The 19,228-nt window shown below is 40.5% G+C and overlaps 1 protein-coding gene across 1 annotated transcript; it reads right to left on the minus strand.

Annotated features, from left to right (window-relative positions):
• Positions 1–5,649: 5,649 nt before the first annotated feature.
• ARL6IP5 (ARF like GTPase 6 interacting protein 5) lies at positions 5,650–19,197 on the minus strand. The gene is made up of 3 exons (XM_024556734.3): positions 18,903–19,197; positions 8,674–8,891; positions 5,650–6,622 (listed from the first exon to the last, which is right to left on the minus strand). Exons 1-3 carry the CDS (start codon positions 19,076–19,078, stop codon positions 6,450–6,452), a joined length of 567 nt encoding a protein of 188 aa, XP_024412502.1. The 5' UTR covers positions 19,079–19,197; the 3' UTR covers positions 5,650–6,449.
• Between the last annotated feature and the right edge of the window lie 31 nt (positions 19,198–19,228).

Genomic DNA, 19,228 nt, shown 5'->3' on the forward strand with positions numbered 1-19,228 from the left:
AAATTCTGGAGATTGCACAACAATATGAATATAATTGACATTATGATCTCGACACTTAAAATGGTCAAAGTGATGAATTTTATATTATGTTTGTTCTACCCCAAATAAACAATGCGGTGATTATACTGGGTTTCTGTCCACCAGGGAGAGATAGCTGGAGATGCAGAGAGCCTCTTAAAAGGCCAATGCACAAAATTTTATTGGCAGCCACTTATCCTGGGCTCTGGCAGTGGGAGGGCAGAGTGGACTAGAGATGCTAGAAGAGAGTCTGGGGTTGGTGGCTCTGGGGAGAGAACCAAAGGAATTCCAAGATCCCTGTGCTGAGTCATTCCCATATTGCATAAGGCATCTTCCTCAGGCAGAGAACTCTCCAAGTGGCATCAGACTTAGGGGAAGCAAGAGGCCTGCCCATAGGAATTATCCTGGCCCACCCTGTGGAACTTAAAAAACTGATTACAGCATGATTAGTTTAACAACAGATCACCTCGCCTCGATGACTGATTGGTTTAACATTCTAAGGCAGAAAATACAAAGCAGCCAAAATGGAAAGAAAAAGAAACAGACCTCAAATGAAAGAACAAAAGAATTCTCCAGAAGAACTGATAAAATGGAGGCAATTTATCAGATAGAGAGTTTATAGTAATGATTATAAGAATATTCAAAAGCAAGAAAAAAGACATAGAAACCATAAAAAAGAACCAGTCAGAAATAAAGAATGAAATATCTGGAATAAATAATATACTGGAAGGAATAAACAGAATGTTAGATGAAGCAGAGGATCACATCAGTAAGTGGGAAGATGAGGTAAAAAAAAAAAAAATTCAGGCAGAGCAGCAAAAAGAAAAAAGAATTTTAAAAAATGAGGAGAGCTTAAGAAACATTTTGGACAATATGAAACAGAACAACATCTGCATCATGGGAATACCATAAGGAGAAGAGAACAAGCAAGGGATCAAGAACCTATTTGAAGAAAAAATGACCAAAAACTCCCCTAATCTGGTGAAAGAAAAAGACACACAAGTCCAGGAAGCTCAGAGAATTCCAAAGAAGTTGGACCCAAAGAGGCCTACACTGAGATACATCATAATTAAAATGACAAGGCTTAAAGACAAGAAGAGATTCCTAAAAGCCATAAGAGAAAAGCAGGTAGTTATCTAGAAGGGAGCATCAATTACACTGTCATCTGATTACTCATCAGAAAAAATTCAGGCTGGAAGGGAGTAGTGTGCAATATTCAAGGTGATGAAAAGCAAGGACCTACAACCAAGGCTACTTTACCCAGCAGGGCTATCATTTAAAATCAAAGGAAAAATAAGGAGTTTCCAAGACAAGGAAAAGCTAAAGGAGTTTGTTAACATCAAAATAGCATTGCAACAAATATTAAAGGGCTTGCTTTAAGAAGAAGAAAAAGAGAAAGAAAAAAAAAAAAAACAGAGGAAAACAGTCTAACAATAAAATGGCCCTACCTATGCATCTATCAATAATCACCTTAAATGTAAATGGCTTAAATGCTCCAACCAAGACATAGGGTAGCTGAATGGGTAAGAAACAAGACCCATATATATGTTGCCTCCAAGAGACTCATCTCAGATTGAAAGATATACACAGACTAAAAGTAAAGGGAGGGAAAAATGTATTTCATGCAAATGGAAAAGAAAAAAAAGCTGGGGTAGTAGTACTTATATCCAAAAAAATAGACTTTAAAACCAAGTCTATAGTAAGAGACAAAGAAGGACCCTATATAATGATAAAGGGGAAAATCCAACAACAGAATAGAACCCTAGTGAACATTTACACACTCAACATACAAGCACCTAAATATGTAAAGCAAATCATGATGAACTTAAAGGGAGAGATTGACAGAAACACAGTCAGGGATTTTAACACCCCACTGACTTCAGTGGATAGCTCTTCCAGACAGCAAACCAATAGGAGATAGTAGCCCTAAACAACACACTAGATCAAATCGATTTATTTGATACTTCAGAGGATTTCACCCCAAAGCAGCAGAATACACATACTTTCCAAGTGCACATGAAACATTTTCTAGGATAGACCACATGTTAGAACACAAATCAAGTCTCAATAAATTTAAGAAGACTGAAATCACATCAAGCACCTTCCCTGACCACAATGCTATAAAACCAGAATTCAATCACAAGAACACTGAAAATCACACAAAGACATGGAAGCTAAATAACATGTTATTAAACAATGGATGGGTCAACAATGAGATCAAGGAACAAATCAAACAATACCTTGAAACAAATGAAAATGAAGACACAACAAACCAAAATCTGTGGGACACTGGGAAAGCAATCCTAAGAGGGAAATTTATAGCATTTATTACAGGCCTATCTCAAAATACACACACACACACACACACATACAAAACAAGAAAAAGCTCAAATAAACAATCTAACTCACTTAAAAGAACTTGAAGAAGAACAATAAACAAAGCCCAAAGTAAGTAGGAGAAAGAGAGAATAAAGATGAGAGGAGAAATAAAGGAAACAGAATCTAAAAAACAGTACAAAAGATCAATGAATCCAAGAGCTAATTCTTTGAAAAGATAAACAAGATGAACAAACCTTTAACCAGACTCATCAAGGAAAAAAAGAGAAAGGACCCAAATAAATAAAATCAGAAATGAAAGAGGAGAAATAGTCTTCCAGTCAAGATGGAGGCATAGGTAGATACACTTTGCCTCCTCACACAACCAAAAGAAGGACAACAACAAATTTAAAATAAAAGAATAACCAGAATTGCTAGAAAATCAAACTGTATGGAAGTCCGACAACCAAGGAGTTAAAGAAGAAACATTCATTGAGACCAGTAGGAGGGGTGGAGACGGGCAGCTGGGGTGGAGAGCACTCACAGCAAGGCAGTAGCTGGAGGAGCAGGCAAGGTGGCAGCTGGTGGAGTGGGTGGTCCCACATTTGCATGCAGATAAACTGGGGAGAGAGAGAGACCATGCAACCCAGGGTTCCAGTGTGGTAAAATAAAGCCTCAAAACCTCTGACTGAAAAAACCTGTGGGGGTTGAGGTGGTGTGAAAAACTCCCAGCCTCATAAGGAGAGTTGGAGAGGCCCAAAGGGCCCTAGAATGTACAGAAACCCACCCACCCAGAAATCAGCACCAGAAGGACACAATTTGCTTGTGGGTAGCAGGAGAAGTGACTGAAAGCTGGCCAAGAGCTGAGCAAGTGGCACTGTTCCCTCTTGGACCCCTCCCCCACATACAACAACACAGTGCAGTGACATGGTTGCCCTCACCTGGCGAATACCTAAGGCTCTGCCTCTTACAATGTAACAGAGGCACCAAGACAAAGAAATTATGGCCCAAATGAAAGAACAGATCAAAACTCCAAAAATAGAACTAAGTGACAAAGAGATAGCCAACCTATTAGATGCAGCGTTCAAAACACTGGTAATCAGGATGCTCACAGAAATGGTTGAGTATGATCGCAGAATAGAAGAAAAAGTGAAGGCTATGCAAAGTGAAATAAAGGAAAATGCACAGGGAACCAACAGTGATGGGAAGGAAGCTAGCACACAAACAATTTGCAACAGAAGGGAGAAATAAACATTCAACTAGAACACAATGAAGAAACTAGGATTCAACAAAACAAGGAGAGGGTTAGGAGCCTCTGGGACAACTTTAAACATCCCAATATTTGAATCATAGGGGTGCCAGAAGGAGAAGAAGAAGAGCAAGAAATTGAAAACTTACTTGAAAAAACAATGAAGGCCTTGGCTGGTGTGGCTCAATGAATTGAGCACTGGCCTGCAAACCAAAGGTCACTTGTTTGATTCCCAGTCAGGGCACATGCCTAGGTTGTAGGCCAAGTCCCCAGTGGGGGGCTTGCAAGATGCAACTACACATTGATGTTTCTCTCCCTCTCCTTCTCTCTCTCTTCCCCTCTCTCTAAAAATAAGTAAATAAAATCTTTATAAATTTACTTTTAAAAAAAAGAATGAAGAACTTCCCTAATCTGGCAATGGAAATAGACTTCCAGGAATTCCAGGAAGCTCAGGGGTCCCAAAGAAGTTGGACCCAAAGAGGAACACAACAAGGCACATCATCATTACATTAGCCAAGGTTAAAGATAAAGAGAGAATCTTAAAAGCAGCAAGAGAAAAGGAGACAGTTACCTATGAAGGAGTGCCCATTAAGACTGTCAGCTGATTTCTCAAAAGAAACTTTGCAGGTTAGAAGGGGCTGGAAAGTATTCGAAGTCATGAAAGGCAAAGACCTACATCCAAGATTGCTCTATCCAGCAACGCTATCACTTAGAGTGGAAGGGCAGATAAAGTGCTTCCCAGATAAGGTCACGTTAAAGGAGTTCATCATCACCAAGCCCTTATTATATGAAATGTTAAAGGGCCTTATCTAAGAAAAAAAAGATTAAAAATATGAACAGTAAAATGACAAGTTTACAACTATCAACAACTGAACCTAACCACAAAAACAAAAACAAACTAAGCAAACAATTAGAACAGGAACAGAATCACAGAAATGGAGATCACATGGAAGGTTATCAGAAGGAAGAGGGAGGGGAAGAATGGGCAAAACAGTACAGGGAATAAGAAGCATAAATTGTAGGTACAAAATAGACAGGGGGAGGTTAAGAATAGTATGGAAGATAGAGAAGCCAAAGAACTTATATGTATGACCCATGGACATGAACTAAGGTTGGGGAATGATGGTAGGTGGGGCAGAGAGGAATAAAGGTGAGAAAACAATAGGACAAATAAAATAGCATAATCAATAAAATATATTAAGAAAAGTTCTCATGGCAACACCCCTGCCCCCCAAAAACACAATGAAATGCCATCTCATACCTGTCCGAATGGCTATCGTCAGTAAATCAGAAAACAAGTGCTCAAGGATATGGAGATAGGGGGACTCTTTTGCACTGTTGGTGGGAATGCATATTGGCGCAACCACTGTGGAAAACAATATGGAGATACATCAAAAATTAAAAAAATGGACCTGCCTTTTGACGTAGTGATTCCACTTCTGGGAATACATCTGAAGGAACCAAAAACACTAATTTGAAAGAACATAAGCACCCCTGTGTTCATTGCAGCATTATTTACAATTGCCAAGATATGGAAGCAGCCCCAGTGTCCATCAATAGATGAGTAGATAAAACAACTAGGGGACATTTACACAGTGGAATACTACTCGGCCATAAAAAAGAAGAAACTGTTATCCTTTGCAACAGTATGGATGGACCTGGAGAACATTATGCTAAGTGAAATAAGAAAGTCGGAGAAAGACAAGTACCATATGATTTCACTCATATGTGGAATCAAATTAACTGAACTAACAGGAAAATGGGGACAGACTCATAGATGGAGAACAGGATGACAGATAAGGGGGAGGATTAGAGAGTACAGGTATTGAGCAAAAAGGCAAAAGGACTCATGGACGTGGACAACAGTGTGGTGATTGCTGGGTGATGGCGGGTATAAGGGGACTAAACACAATAAAGATTAAACAAAAAAAAAATTAAGATGCTTTTCAGATTTCAAACAATGAGCTATTGTCCTCATTATGCCCTAAGAAATTAAAACACACTTTCATTTTCTTCTTTATAAATGTTCCAGTTAAACACTAAAAATGATAAAAACATAGGAGACATTATCTTGGACATCTTTTGTTATTTTAAAAACAAAGATATGCAATATAAACATAACTTATTTTATTATTTTTAAAGAAAAATATAAAGAATAATACAGGTTACATAGTTGTAATCTCCTTAAGAAAGATGACATTCAGTTTGCAACAAATACCTGCTAGTGAAAATACATTGCTAGCATTTCAAAAATTTACAAAATTTGACAAAATATTCTGCTAAACAGTTACCTTTATATTTGTAAACAAAATATGAACTGGTTTATCCAGTTTCAACTGTACGCCAAACAGGAGGCAAAGTGATAGAGATGATCTTTGATTTTAAAAGAATAAAAACAAAACTAATTTATAGCCCACATATAATCCTTGGGAGTATTTTTTGAGGAGGATGCTGGGGATTTCAACAGGCTAATGCATATCATTGTCTACTTAAAACAGTCTTTCCTTTTACTCAATTGCCCTGACACTTTACAATTACCTTTTCCCCCCATAATATAACAGTATTGTTATACAATCCATAATTCTTATATATTTTTTTATTTCCCTACAGACATAAGTGTGCTCCATTTCCTACCAGTTTTCATAAACAAGCTGAAAATTCCTACATACTAGGAGGGTGGTTTCAGTTTTGAGACCTTCTCTCTGTAACATCAAAGAGGTTAACGGTTTGGCCAACACGCGCATGCAGTCACTGATGGTTGGGTAGTATGTCCCTCTCATTTCAAAAATACAAATGGGAAGGGTGTCCAAGCGAGGGCAAACTGAAACTCATGTTCTGTTGTGGCCTCTGGCCAGGTCGGCTGTGTTTACTCCTTCACTTTGCTGATGTAGTCCGTGAGTTTGCTGATGCTTTCTTCCTGCTGCTCCAGAGCATCCAGCACAATGCCCATGGGTGTCCTCTTTAGCCCAATCCCCTCCATCTTGTTCTCTAGTTTGTTCTTGAGGTTCCGCAGTCTGAGCGATGCATGGATAAACATCACTGCAGAGAGGTGAGACATGGTTAGACTCCTTCCTCCACAGCCCCCTTCCTCCACAGCCACAGACAACCCTCTACTGTCACTTCCAGTCCTGGTCTCCTTCGCTGGAACCCAACCTGGTTCTCTAATCAGCCCAAACCCTCCAATGTCTCCTTGGACTGTATACAAGCTTTGTATAAAGCTCTCTGTCAAGTCATACATGAAGTTTTCATTTTGTGTGAAGGAAAGGACTGTCTTTCCTTTACACAAGAGGAAGGACGCTGATCTGGCAACCACACTTCCCTCCCTGTATTGGTACTGACACCTTCCCGCTGCTACAAATGCCCTGATGCTCAAAACAAGTCCACATGACTCCAAACCTGCAGACCAATCAACCTTCCACAAGGTTCCCAGAAAGGAACTCAAGCTCAATTCTGGGATTATCTGCATTGTGTTCCCTACAGGAAGCATGTGGGGAAGTCAACCAAAGAGGCAGTTTTCAAAGATTTATAGATAAAAACAAATAGTTTTATAGATTTAATGTACCCTCATGTTCCCCAAATTTGCTTCATCGTTGAGAATTACGCAAGTTTGTTTATTAAGAAATGGATTCCCTGGCCCCTTTCCTAGACCAGAACCTTAAAGGAATGGGCCTGGGAATCTGTATTTTAAATAGGCACCCCAGGTAATCTACACCAACGATTTTCAAACTTCTGTGTACACACAAATCACCTGGGCAGCCTGTTAGACAGACAAATTCCCAGTCTCCACTCCCCTCTCCCCCAATTCAGACTGTTAAGACTGACATAGGGCTCCAGAATGTAAAATTTCACATTCACTCTGGATGATTCTGATAAAGGTGACCTTGGACCCTCATTCTGAGAAACTAATATGCATACTATGTGGAGGCTCTCAACCTAGACTAGCCATTAGAAACATATGAGGCAATTCTTAAAAACAGGAGGTTTTGTGGGCACCACTGTCAACCCACAGAATCAAGGTCTTGAAGAAATATGGTTGGGAAGTTTGTATTTTTTAAAAAGTATCCTGGTTGATTCTCACAATCATCAAAGTTTAGGAACAGCAGATCTTGTCTAATTTCCTTATTTTATAGATGTGTGATCTACAGCCCTATAGCATACCTGGTCCAAACCACATGGCTGATTTCCAGCAGGCCTAGGAAGAGAAGTCAACTTCACTACACTGGTCTATATCAAGCTCTGAGGTGAAAAGTTACCAAAGTTAAGTCACTGAAATAATAAGCCTCCAGCACATTAGGAAAACTTTAAGAATATTTCAAAAAGTCTGAGTTTGCTGATTCGAATATTTTGTCTAATACTGTGTGAGATACATCTATAAATATTCTGGGCTTAATCTAACACAACTCCAAACAAGCAACTAATTTTACTTAGCGAAATAATGCACATGTGAAATGCTATTAAAAGTTAAAGGGATATTCCTGTCACTTAATACAGTAGAATTTTAATCAGATTCCTGCTGATGAGACTGAATTTTATCTGTTCTCTATTTCAGGCTTCATGTGTTTGGAATCTCAGTGAGAAAAGAAAATGCATGTAAAACTTAGAAAATATCTAGTTCTCTTCACCAGAATTGGAGGACTTAGTATCTATATTCTGGGATAATTATTTCTATAGACTTATAGAACTTGACACCAATAACGATCTTCTGAGTAGTAGAGAGTAAGTAATTTACTTCCAAATGACATACATTCATTCTTGAGTCAGGGCAGTGTGAATGGCACTTAAAAGATTAAGGGCAGACTCTAATAGCAGACAAATCTGAAGTCCAGTGGAGGCTATGCCACTTTCCAATGTGTGACTTCAGATTTGTGTTTCTTTTGTTTACTGTTGAGTCCCCAGAAGAGTGTCTGGTACTTAGCAGGTGCCCAATACATATTTGTAGAATTAATGTACTACTAGGCCTTAATCCGCTATTTGAGAAAAGCCTAATAGTTTTGCAGACATGCCAACACACATAAGAAGCAGGTTATGTAATTCCCACTGAACAATCTCTCCTACATTTTTGTAAGAAAAATCAACTCAGATTCACTTACGCAACAAAGGAAAAGTGATGCCAAACACAAAGACCATGACTCCCCCAAACATGGATATGAGGAAGTAGCTAGCCACCATGACCACCATGACAAAGGTTGTGGGGTATTGCTTCTTCATCCGGCGGAGGATGTCTTTATTGTGGGCTGCCCACACGAACCCCGTAAACACCAGCACTACCACAATTCCTCCAAGGATCATGTTGAAGGGGCTCAGGAACCTAAAATATGAAAAAAAGAGGGAGGCTAGGTCAATAGTAATAGCAGCAAGAATAGGAAAATGAGGAAGGGGGGGAGTAAAAGTGAATGTGTAGTATTTACTAAGCATTGTATCTAAATTGCCTCATATAGCCCTCAGAGCCATTCATTCATTTCTCAAAAGAAGAAACTTAGGTGCAGAGGTAAGAAAACGGTGGGGTCAAGATTCACATCTAGGCAATTTGACTCCCACCAAACTCATCAGTTCGTCTCTTTAGAGGCCCACAATTTTAACACTTAAAATTTAAGAGACCCCATTGTTTGGAGGGGCTATGTTTACCTTTCATTCATCCAGGGCTCTAGTACACATTAAATTGTATTTTCTGAGCTCTAAAGGCTTATTTAAATCCTCACAGAAATGGCCACGATAGATGAATGTAGCATAGAGGTCACATAATGGCTTCCATGGGCCAGATCAAATACTGTATATTTGAAATATATAGTGTTTTAAAAAACTTTAACTTGAATCTCGAAGTGTTTAAAAAATCCATAAAACTTGGGATTTTTTGCTTCTCCAGGAAACAAGAAAATCTAACCACACTAAGCGCACTTTCCCATGTGTCAACAAAGGCTGGAGCTGCCTTCCCATTCAGATAGAACCGTTAATCTCCATTCTGCCTCAGCCCCCACCACCACCATGGCATCTCTGACACAGGCCCCAGTGAGCTGCCATTACTCATTGTTTTTCTAATAAATGGCATGCATTGCTCTCTTATATAACTGCCCTAGTCATAGAGGCATTTGAGTTTATGACTCCTGGCACAGACATTCCATTATAATTCTTTAAAAGGGCCCAGGGCATTGTTAGGAAATGGGTTATCAATTGGGCTTTCCAAATACAGAGCTTTCAGATCCATTGGTGCATGAGTCAGAGGTTACTACTGTTCATAATGGGGGAACACATTATGAGAAGGGACTTTAGACCAAGTATTTCATAAACGAAAATGACTGGGCATTGTAGCCCCCACCTCCACCCCTACCCACTGTGTATACAAAGCCCTTAACAAGACAGTGTGGTCAGCAAATGCAACAAATTACTAACATTTTACCCTCATAAGAGGCTAATGAGCATTTTACTTAGGAAGGACAAAGAGGGCCCATGTGTTTTCATCATGCTCTGAGTATCATCATGACTGACTTAGAAGTGAGGGACAGGGGAAGACAGGATAATGAAAGCTGAAGCCAAGAGCTTGCTACCTCTGAAATGGAACAAAGGAAGGGTTCATACTCATGTGGAGATTCATATGTAGGATAAGTAAGAAGTTTTTTTAAATCCCTTTACATTTAGCTCTGATTCCACCTCTCCAAACATAAAAGCTATTTGAAATAGTTTCTAACGGGAATGAAAGTATTATATACCTTAATGGGTGAAATCTGGGATACAATAAATATCAAAAATGCTTTTAAGAAGTTAAAATGAAACTTTACATGAAATTAAATAGTGGCAAAAACATTAATACATAATTTAAAATTAAACCCTACAATAATAAATTCCTTATTTCATTCAAAACTCTTGCAAATACTTATACCCTTCAAGACAGTAAGTCCCCTCCCTAGAATAGAGTCTAAGGAAATAAAAATGCAAAGATTGAGCTGTAACAGTATTCATGAGTGGTACTTACATTAAAAACTTTTAGAAATAACCTATAGGGCCAAGAATTTATGGTGGGATATACAGCAAATTTTTAAGAGTCAAAATATAATTAATAATATGGAAGACATTAATAATGTGTGGGTAAAAGCAACTAGAACACATTCTCTCTGTTAGGTTAGGTGGATTTATCACATGTTATACAGCTCAGAAGTAGAAATTTTTACAATTAGTAAATTATTTGGTAATCAGAAATAACGTGAACATCTAAAAAAGAAAGTATAAAAATATAAAAGCAGCTGTTTCCTAGCCCCACACCGAGGCATGGCACAGCCAACTACAACAGTCCATCTTTACTTCATCTCTTTAATAGCATTAACACAATTCCCATTCATACATACAGTGAAGCTGCTCCTTCTCCTGCTCAAACCTTCGTTTACTGCCCCCAAGCTTTTCCAACATCTAGCTCATGTGCTATTCTACTTGTCTTCCCCAGTTCTTTATTATCTGGGTGTAGTTAGTCTCTCTGTACTTTTTTTCATTTTTAAATTTTATGTGGGTTATACCCTACCTCCTGACTTAACCCCATAATTGGTGTGAGAAACACAAAAATTTCCTCATAGGCCTTAGGAAAGGAAGAATTGGACAGGGCAAAAACGAAATCCTCTTCAGCAGGTGGTGGGTAGACTAAATGGAGAGGCCTGGAGACTCTCAGAGGTTAATAAATCTCATTACTAACACCAAAAGGAATCTGATAGAAATTATACCAAAGCCTACAGTACTTATATTGGTGGTAGGATCATGGGTAGTTTATTTCCATTTGCTTATTGCTATTTACATGTTTTTCTCAAAAGTCATGTATTAGTTGAATATTAAAAAATGATATTTAAAAATGAGCAAATGAAAGTGGGAAAAGGTACTGAAAGAAATAAACACTTTTATAGGGCCTTGATGTTTACCTACAACTCACCCAAATATTTCTGAGTTGTAAAGAAAAGCAAAGACTAACATTAACACAAAGAACTAGAGCGGAGGACTCAAGTTTCAGGAAACTCTTTTGCATAAAATATAAATAGGAGAGAATTGGTTGGCAGCAAAGTGTCAAATGCCCCCTACTTTCTAGAATACCTATTAAAATGATATGAGCATGGAATGAAATGCATGCCAAGTGTTTCCTATTTTCCTCTAGACAAGTAAAGTAGATATCTGGTTGAGTGTCTAAATTAAGCCAATGACAAAGAACAATGAAAAATCCAGGCCTGACTGAAGCAACTCCAGATTTGTTTTTCACCTGTTCCTGTTGCTCATGTTCAAGGGAAGAAAACAGAGCAGAGATAGAACTGGTTTGAGTTTACAATACGCCCAGCCACAATCTATAAATAGAGAGTAACCATGTTTCTAAGCTTGAAAAAACAAACAGTTACTCAGAGCAGAAATGATTTTCTCCCTCATTCTGCTTAAGGGCAATTCCATTCCAAGAAATGGTAAGAGCACACCACTCGCATGCTCTGGCACCTACCTGCGCTTGGAGCAAATTAACACACACAGCAGCAAAAGGGAGAGATAGAGGGAGAAAGGGAGAACAGCGGAGAGGGAAAGGAAAGAGAGGAAGGTGATTTTCTGTCCTTGGTGGAAATAGGACCTAGTTTCATAAATCAAAAACGAAACAAAAACAGACTCATAGAAACAGAGATCAAAGAAATGGTTACCAGAGGGAGGGGGCAGGGTAGATGAAAAAGGCAAGGGAAATATAGTCAGTAATATTGGTACAAGCTTACATGGTGACAGATGATTACTAGGATTAGTGGAGTGATCACATTGTAAGGTATAAAAATGTTGAATCACTATATTGCACACTTGAAACTAATATAGGCAATATAATATTGTATGCTAAGTATACGTAAATAAAAAATAAACTTAAAATAACATAAGTATGTTTTTCTATTACGAGATAAAAATATATACCTACATACATATATATCCCATTTCACCCATTCCAATAGTAAATAAATAAATGTAATAGTTAAAAATTCTATTGGAATCATTGATGGCTGTAAAAAGGTTTAGAATCCCACTACAAAGCATGCAGCAGAGTCTTTAAAAATGAATCAGTTCAGTCCCATTATACATGAATAAGCTAAGGCCTAGGGAAGGGAAGAAGCAATGTATTCAAAAGGATCCAGGGGAGAAAAAAGGTGCCAGTTGATGTAATTGTGACCACCAACTGACAACATAAGCCATTCTGTGTTGTTAACCAGCCTTAGGAATTTCTCCCCCGCCCCTACCACTTTAAGAAACCCCATTCTTCTATTGGGATACACGACTAAGGGTCATTTCTGAGAAATTCCTTAGCATTCTTGTTTCTCTCTGAAGGAGGGTGGCCATTAGCAGGTGCAGACACATGTCTTAAACACGCAGCATGATTTCAGCTAACTATAGCTATAGAGTTAGCACAAGCCGCTGAAGGGAAAAAGTCCTGATCAATCACAGAAGTTGAGAGCTGTGGGGACCTTGAAAACCTACCTCATTCTACATAAAAGTAAGCTAAGGAATAGACAAATTAATAAATTTGTCCCAAGGCCACCAGTTGTAAAGTTGGCAATAAAACCAAAACAGAGATACTCAGATCGATCCAAGAGCATTTTTGGTAGCTTCTTTCAGGCTGCAATGTCAAGAACCAAAGAAGCAGCAAAATATCTCCTGAGCAGTAGAAGCAGCTTTTATACTCAATTCTAATTTTCTAACACAAAAAGCCGTTTTTGCAGTTTGGTTTCTGAGGAAGCCTGATTCACCAAGAAAGGGGGAAACAATTTACTCACAGTGAACTTCTCTAAATTGCTAATGTTTTTTCACAGTCCTTCAACAGCCAGAGGGATCCTACCAAATAGGAACCCACCCATCTGTTTCTTTGATTCTCATTGCTCTCAGAATAAAAACAGAACTCCTCACACATGCACCAGGTCCTGCAGGGTCCAGCCCCTGATGCCTCCATAGCTACACCCAGTTGTGTGGTTTGTACCCCCCACAGGAGGCCTTTGGCTGGGGGAGAAAGAGGGGCCTGAAATCCAGGCCACACTCTGCAACTGCCTGCAGTAGTTAGGGTGCTCTTCACAACTGGTGTGAGTGAGCCCTCAGAGCCAGCAGCTGCTCTGGCTGCCAGCTTTCTCAGTGGCCTTCTCGGGTTTCTATACTCCATCTGCTGGAGCTTCTAACCATCTGCAGAACTCACCCTGCCTCTAGCCCTCCCAGGCCCATGCAAAAGCTGTTATCTACTGGTCCTTCCTACCTCCCTCACACTCAACTTCTTCGGCTTTCTCTCAGTCCCTCTGACCTGACCTGGTCAGAGCACCATCTGATCTTCTTCACAGCACTAACTAACACCTAGGCAGTTTTACATTTATTTGAACTAGCACTGGATGAATGTCCTTGTCTCCCACTACAGATTAAGCTCCATGAGGACAGGGACCATGACATTTTCTCCCCAGCACCTAGCATAGAACAAGTATTCAATAAATATTTACTGAAAGAAAGAAAACGCTAAGAATCTAGCATATTTTCATGTTATTTCAATGAACCCAGAAACTTTCTATGGCGGCAAAGTAAGTGATATGAGACTTATCTTGGAGAAATCACTATTATTTTCATTGGACACTAAATACTACCAAAGAATTAGTTCCTGTCTTTGTGTCTTCACAGAGCTGAGATGAAAGAAACAAATAAAAAAGCAAAAGTAAGATAAATCACCTAAACTCCTATGCAAATGTAAGTGATAATTATTCTGGTATGATCAGTGAGATTTGTTAGTTTTTCACTAGTGCAGGTTGGGGTCCAGGAGGGGATCCATGTACCACAAACCTGTCTATGCAGGCCCCTCTTGCTCTTTGTACCTCTGATAACTCCAACAGTCCTCTGTGTTTATGTTGGTTTCTTAACATGGTCTTCTATCCTGGCAAAGTCTATCTCTACTGTGAAGTATAAATGTAAATGTACAAACCAGTTTTGAGTAAACATGGGCAGTGTCTCCTGGGCCTAATGACCAGGAGCAATTAAGGTGGGACAGAAGTCTGTCTCTTGCCACAAAAAGGTCACAGTAACCTAACCTTGAGATTTTCCTACTCAATGAATTGGGAACTCCCATGGTATTTACTGCACACTCACTGCGTGCTGAAATTTATTGCACCCTCAGTAACTGGCACAAACTAAACACTCACAGCCAAGTGATCCACTGTCCTGGCAGCCACTGACATGTTAAAAGTATTCAGGGACTTCCAGCCAAAATGGAGATGTAGGTAGATATGCTTTGCTTCCTCGCACAACCAAAAGGAGGATAACAACCAATTTAAAAACAAAAACAACCAGAATTGCCAGAAAAACAAACTGTGTGGAAGTCCAACAACCAAGAGTTAAAGAAGAAACATTCATCCAGACTGGTGGAGGAGTGGACAGGACACTCTGTAAGGTAGTAGCTGGCACAGCAGGCAGTCCCACATTTGTGTGGGGATAAGCCAGGAGGAACAACTGGGGAACAGGATAGACCATGCAACACAGGGCTCCAGTGCAGGGAAATAAAAGCCTCAAAACCTTTGGCTGTAAAAACATGTGGGAGTTGTGGCAGCGGGAGAAACTCCCAACCTCACAGAAGAATTCATTGGAGAGGCCCACAGAGTCCTAGAACATACACAAAACCACCTACCTGGGGAATCAGCACCAGAAGGGCACAATTTGCTTGTGTGTAGCAGGGGAAATGACTGAAAACCGGCAGAGAGCAGAGCAAGTGGCATTGTTCCCTCCCTGACCCCTCCTCCACATTCAGCACTATGACGCAGCCACGTGGTTGCCCTGCCCTGGTGAACACTAAGGCTCCTCTCTGACCCCTCTACCACAAACAGTGCCACAATATTGTGAAGTGGGTTGCCCCACCCTGGAGAACACCTAAGGCTCCACAATGTAACTGGGGCACCAAGAGAAAGAAATATGGCCCAAATGAAAGAACAGATCAAAACTCCAGAAAAAATACAACTAAGTGATGAAGAGATAGCCAACCTAGCAAATGCAGAATTCAAAACACTGGTAATCAGGGTGCTCACAGAAATGATTGAATATGGACACAAAGTAGAGGAAGAAGTAAAGGCTATTCAAAGTGAAATAAAGGAAAATGTAGGGGGAACCAACAGTAACAGGAAGGAAACAGGGACTCAGATCAATGATTTGGACCAGAAGGAAAAACTAAATATTCAACTGGAACAGAATGAAGGAACAAGAATTCAAAAATATGAGGAGAGGCTTAGGAACCTCAGGGACAACTTTAAATGTTCCAATATGGGAATCTTAGGGGTTCCAGAAGGAGAAGAAGAAGCGCAAGAAATGGAAAACTTATTTGAAAAAATAATGAAAGAAAACTTTCCCAATCTGGTGAAGGAAATAGACTTCCAGGAAGTCCAGGAAAATCAGAGAGTCCCAAAGAAATTGGACCCAAGGAGGAACACAGCAAGGCACATCAAAATTAAATTACCCAATATTAAAGATAAGGACAGAATCTTAAAAGCAGCAAGAGAAAAGGAGACAGTTACCTACAAAGGAGTTCCCATAAGACTGTCAGCTGATTTCTTAAAAGAAACCTTACAGGCAAGAAGGGACTGGAAAGAAGTATTCGAAGTCATGAAAGGCAAGGACTTAAGATTTCAGTGTTGTCATTTGCAAGGCCTTGATTAGCTTTATATTAATTAAGTCATTTAATTCCTATTTTATAGCAGTAGAACTCAAAGATCAAGTGGTTTTGGAGTTAGATGATATCCTCTTGGTCTTCCCTCTCCCTCCCTGCAGGCCCTCTCTACCCTCATTTAAGCGGGTTTTCAACACAAGAGCAGTCAGAGCTAAGATTTAGAACCCCCCAACAATGGCCTGCAGGTCCCTCCTCACCAGCAGGGGATGGAAGAACACCCTTGAAGAACACCCTTCGACACAGTCTTTTCCCCAGTAAACAGCCAGGCCACATTTTCACACAACTCTACCAAGATATCAAGAGAACTATCAGATGCCAGTAGAGAGGATCCGGATCAACAGCCTCCAGCGCTGCTCTGAGCCCACTCATCTACTGACTTTATCAAGAGAGTTCTCTGTAGAATGAGAAATGTTCCAGAATCAACGAAGATCCCTGACCCTGAAGATACTTGGTTTCTTCCAGCTTTAACAGACTATAATTCTACACCTCATGACTCATAGGAAGGTGCCATAGTAGTTAAGAGCACAACCCTGGGTCTGTGACTTTGAGTCATTTAACCTCTCTGAGCCTCAGGTCTAATAATACGATAATAACAGTTTCTCATCTCATTGGGTTGTATGAGGGCAAGTAAATCACTTTATTATTGTTAGAGTATAAAGAAAGAAAAGGGCAATTCGTGGGAAAAACAACAAACTGTTTGTAGACACAGAGAAAATAGTTGAAGGTCATACATTAAGTTTTTACTGAGCTACAAAAGAAATCTCACATTTTGTACACAGTTTTCAAAACAACTTACTACTGGCCTGTAGTTTTTGAAGTTTTTAAAAATAATAATAATAATAATAAAACATGGCTATGTTTTACTTTTACCTTCAAAAATTTCAATGCCAACCAACATCTCCCATTTGAAAAGGGGAATTGAGAAGGGTGAACACTCCAAACTGCCTGAGTTAGTGGGCTAAGACACTATAAGGGAGCTAAATTTAGTTAAGGAAGGGCCCTGGCCTTCCCAGGGAAAAATGGATTCCAACAAGGTTTCCTGAGCTACTTCTGGTCTGGACAGTACACCTCTTTGAAAAGCAACATTTTTTGTTTGTTTGTATGTTTGTTTTGTTTTGTTTTTGGTACATTTGCTTGGTCTGTGTCGGAGCTTGCCTCATGTCTAATTTTTTGAGGTTACCTAAAAACAAAAAAACAATCCCATAACTAGATCACCAGATAAGATCCTTGTTCACTTCTTTACAAAAAAAGAGAAAAGAAAAAGAAAGCAAAATCACAGATGCAAGCCTATTCACTATTTATTTCTGTTTTTATTTTAATTTTTTAGTGTACTAGGAAATAAGCCTCAAGCATAAAGACAGGGGAAGGTTCAGAAGGCAGCTGTTTCAGGCCTGTTTTACCCCAACTAATTTTAACTCGGGCTGCCACCTTGGCCCAGAGGCCTGCCCTCCACACACTGAGCCATTCTCAGAGATTGCAGGTCCTTAAGCAGCACATAATGAGGATCTGGGTAATTAATTGTCCACCGAACCCCACAGATGAGTGTCCACTTCTCCATCAGGGTGACTACTCTGAACCACACCCAATTGTGACTGCTCTCTCCTCTGCGCATTGTCTTTGGTTCTGTAGCTTCTCAACAACCAACAGTGCCCTTGGGCCAGGATTCATCTCCGCCTGATCTTACTGTGCTCCCGCCATTGGCACAGAAGAATGACTCAATAAATAAGTCAAAGAACAGCAAACCAACTTAAGAAACCACCCTATTAGCCCCTTCTCACACCCTTCAAGTTTGGATTTCTCCTGTCTCCCAGGCCAGCTTACTCTTCCCTCTGTGTATACTCTGAAATGGAAATATCAGACACTTCTTTAATGGCAAGTGAGTTGCTTATAACGTCTAAACGTAGCTTTTTCTTTAAAGATGTGTGGATCCCAGCAGAGTGGGCGTGTATGAATGTGTGAAACTGTATATAACACACGGCACTTTTTTATTTTAAGATCCGGTATTGAAAAGGCCTCCTATACACAGAATGCAGCCTAGGAAGTGAAGATACAGAAAGTGGCCATGCCCGTCAACTCCTAGGAGAAAAAAAATAAAAATAAATAAATAAGGACCCCACTCCTACAGGCAGGTCAGCCTTCACTCCACACTGGGTGATGCGTCCCAGGCAACAGCCTCCTCTTGCCTCCAAGTTCAGCTTCGTTGTACAGAGAGGTAGGCACAGCAGAAACAATGACAGAACCCGTCGCCTTCTGAATGTCCTTCCTACACTGCCGAACCCGAGCGGACACAGTCGAGATCCAGTCCCAAGATAGGGTTACACCACTTACTTTCCTCTCCTTATTTTTAAAAGACTGGGCCACTACCGACATTCCCACAGCAAGACCCTAATCGAGGCAAGGCTGAAAAAAGTCATTGTTCTTGCCCAGGACTGGCAACATTTCCTTACTCTCAGGGCCCCCGCACGTCTCAACCCAAGGAACGGAAAGGAAAATGGGGCCCCAGGTTGCTGCGGCCTCGCCCTGAGCACAGGCTATTAGGGCTGGGCCGCCTGCAGTTGCCCCGGCCCACGCCGCGCATGCAGAGCGTTTCCGCCAGCCGCGGTCTCGCCCTCAAGCCCCTCCGAACTGCCCCCACCAACGCCCCGAAGGGGCCCCACTTACCCTACAACTGAAATCATCATGGCAGCCACCACCAGGTAGTTGGTCTGATAGTAGAGCAGGTTGCTCACCACGCGGTTGTTCCATTTGGAAATGTCCCTGAAGTCAGGCCGGGCAAAGCGGTCAGAGCCTGGAAAGAAATCATCCCAGGCCCGGAGAGGAGCGATGTTCACGTCCATGTCTGGTCTCTTCACCAAGGTTTCTTCGCCTGTGGAATCTGGCGGAGGCGGTGGCTGCAACCGAACCAGCTGAAGGGTTAGAGGTGACAGCCGCTACGGCTCGCCGGCTCTGTGGTTGGCGGAAGTGAAGCAGAGGGAAATGGAAGCGGG

The sequence above is a fragment of the Desmodus rotundus genome, chromosome 8 (genome assembly GCF_022682495.2).
Source record: "Desmodus rotundus isolate HL8 chromosome 8, HLdesRot8A.1, whole genome shotgun sequence".
NCBI lineage: Eukaryota > Metazoa > Chordata > Mammalia > Chiroptera > Phyllostomidae > Desmodus > Desmodus rotundus.

What these genes read in the sequence shown, in the direction of transcription:
- ARL6IP5 (XM_024556734.3), bottom strand. Translation starts at nt 19,078, where the DNA reads ATGGACGTGAACATCGCTCCTCTCCGGGCCTGGGATGATTTCTTTCCA. An exon ending in ATGATGATTTCAGTTGTAGG is followed by an intron (nt 8,892 to 18,902) that starts GTAAGTGGGGCC and finishes TTCATATTTTAG; the next exon opens with GTTCCTGAGCCCCTTCAACA. An exon ending in CATCACTTTTCCTTTGTTGC is followed by an intron (nt 6,623 to 8,673) that starts GTAAGTGAATCT and finishes ACCTCTCTGCAG; the next exon opens with TGATGTTTATCCATGCATCG.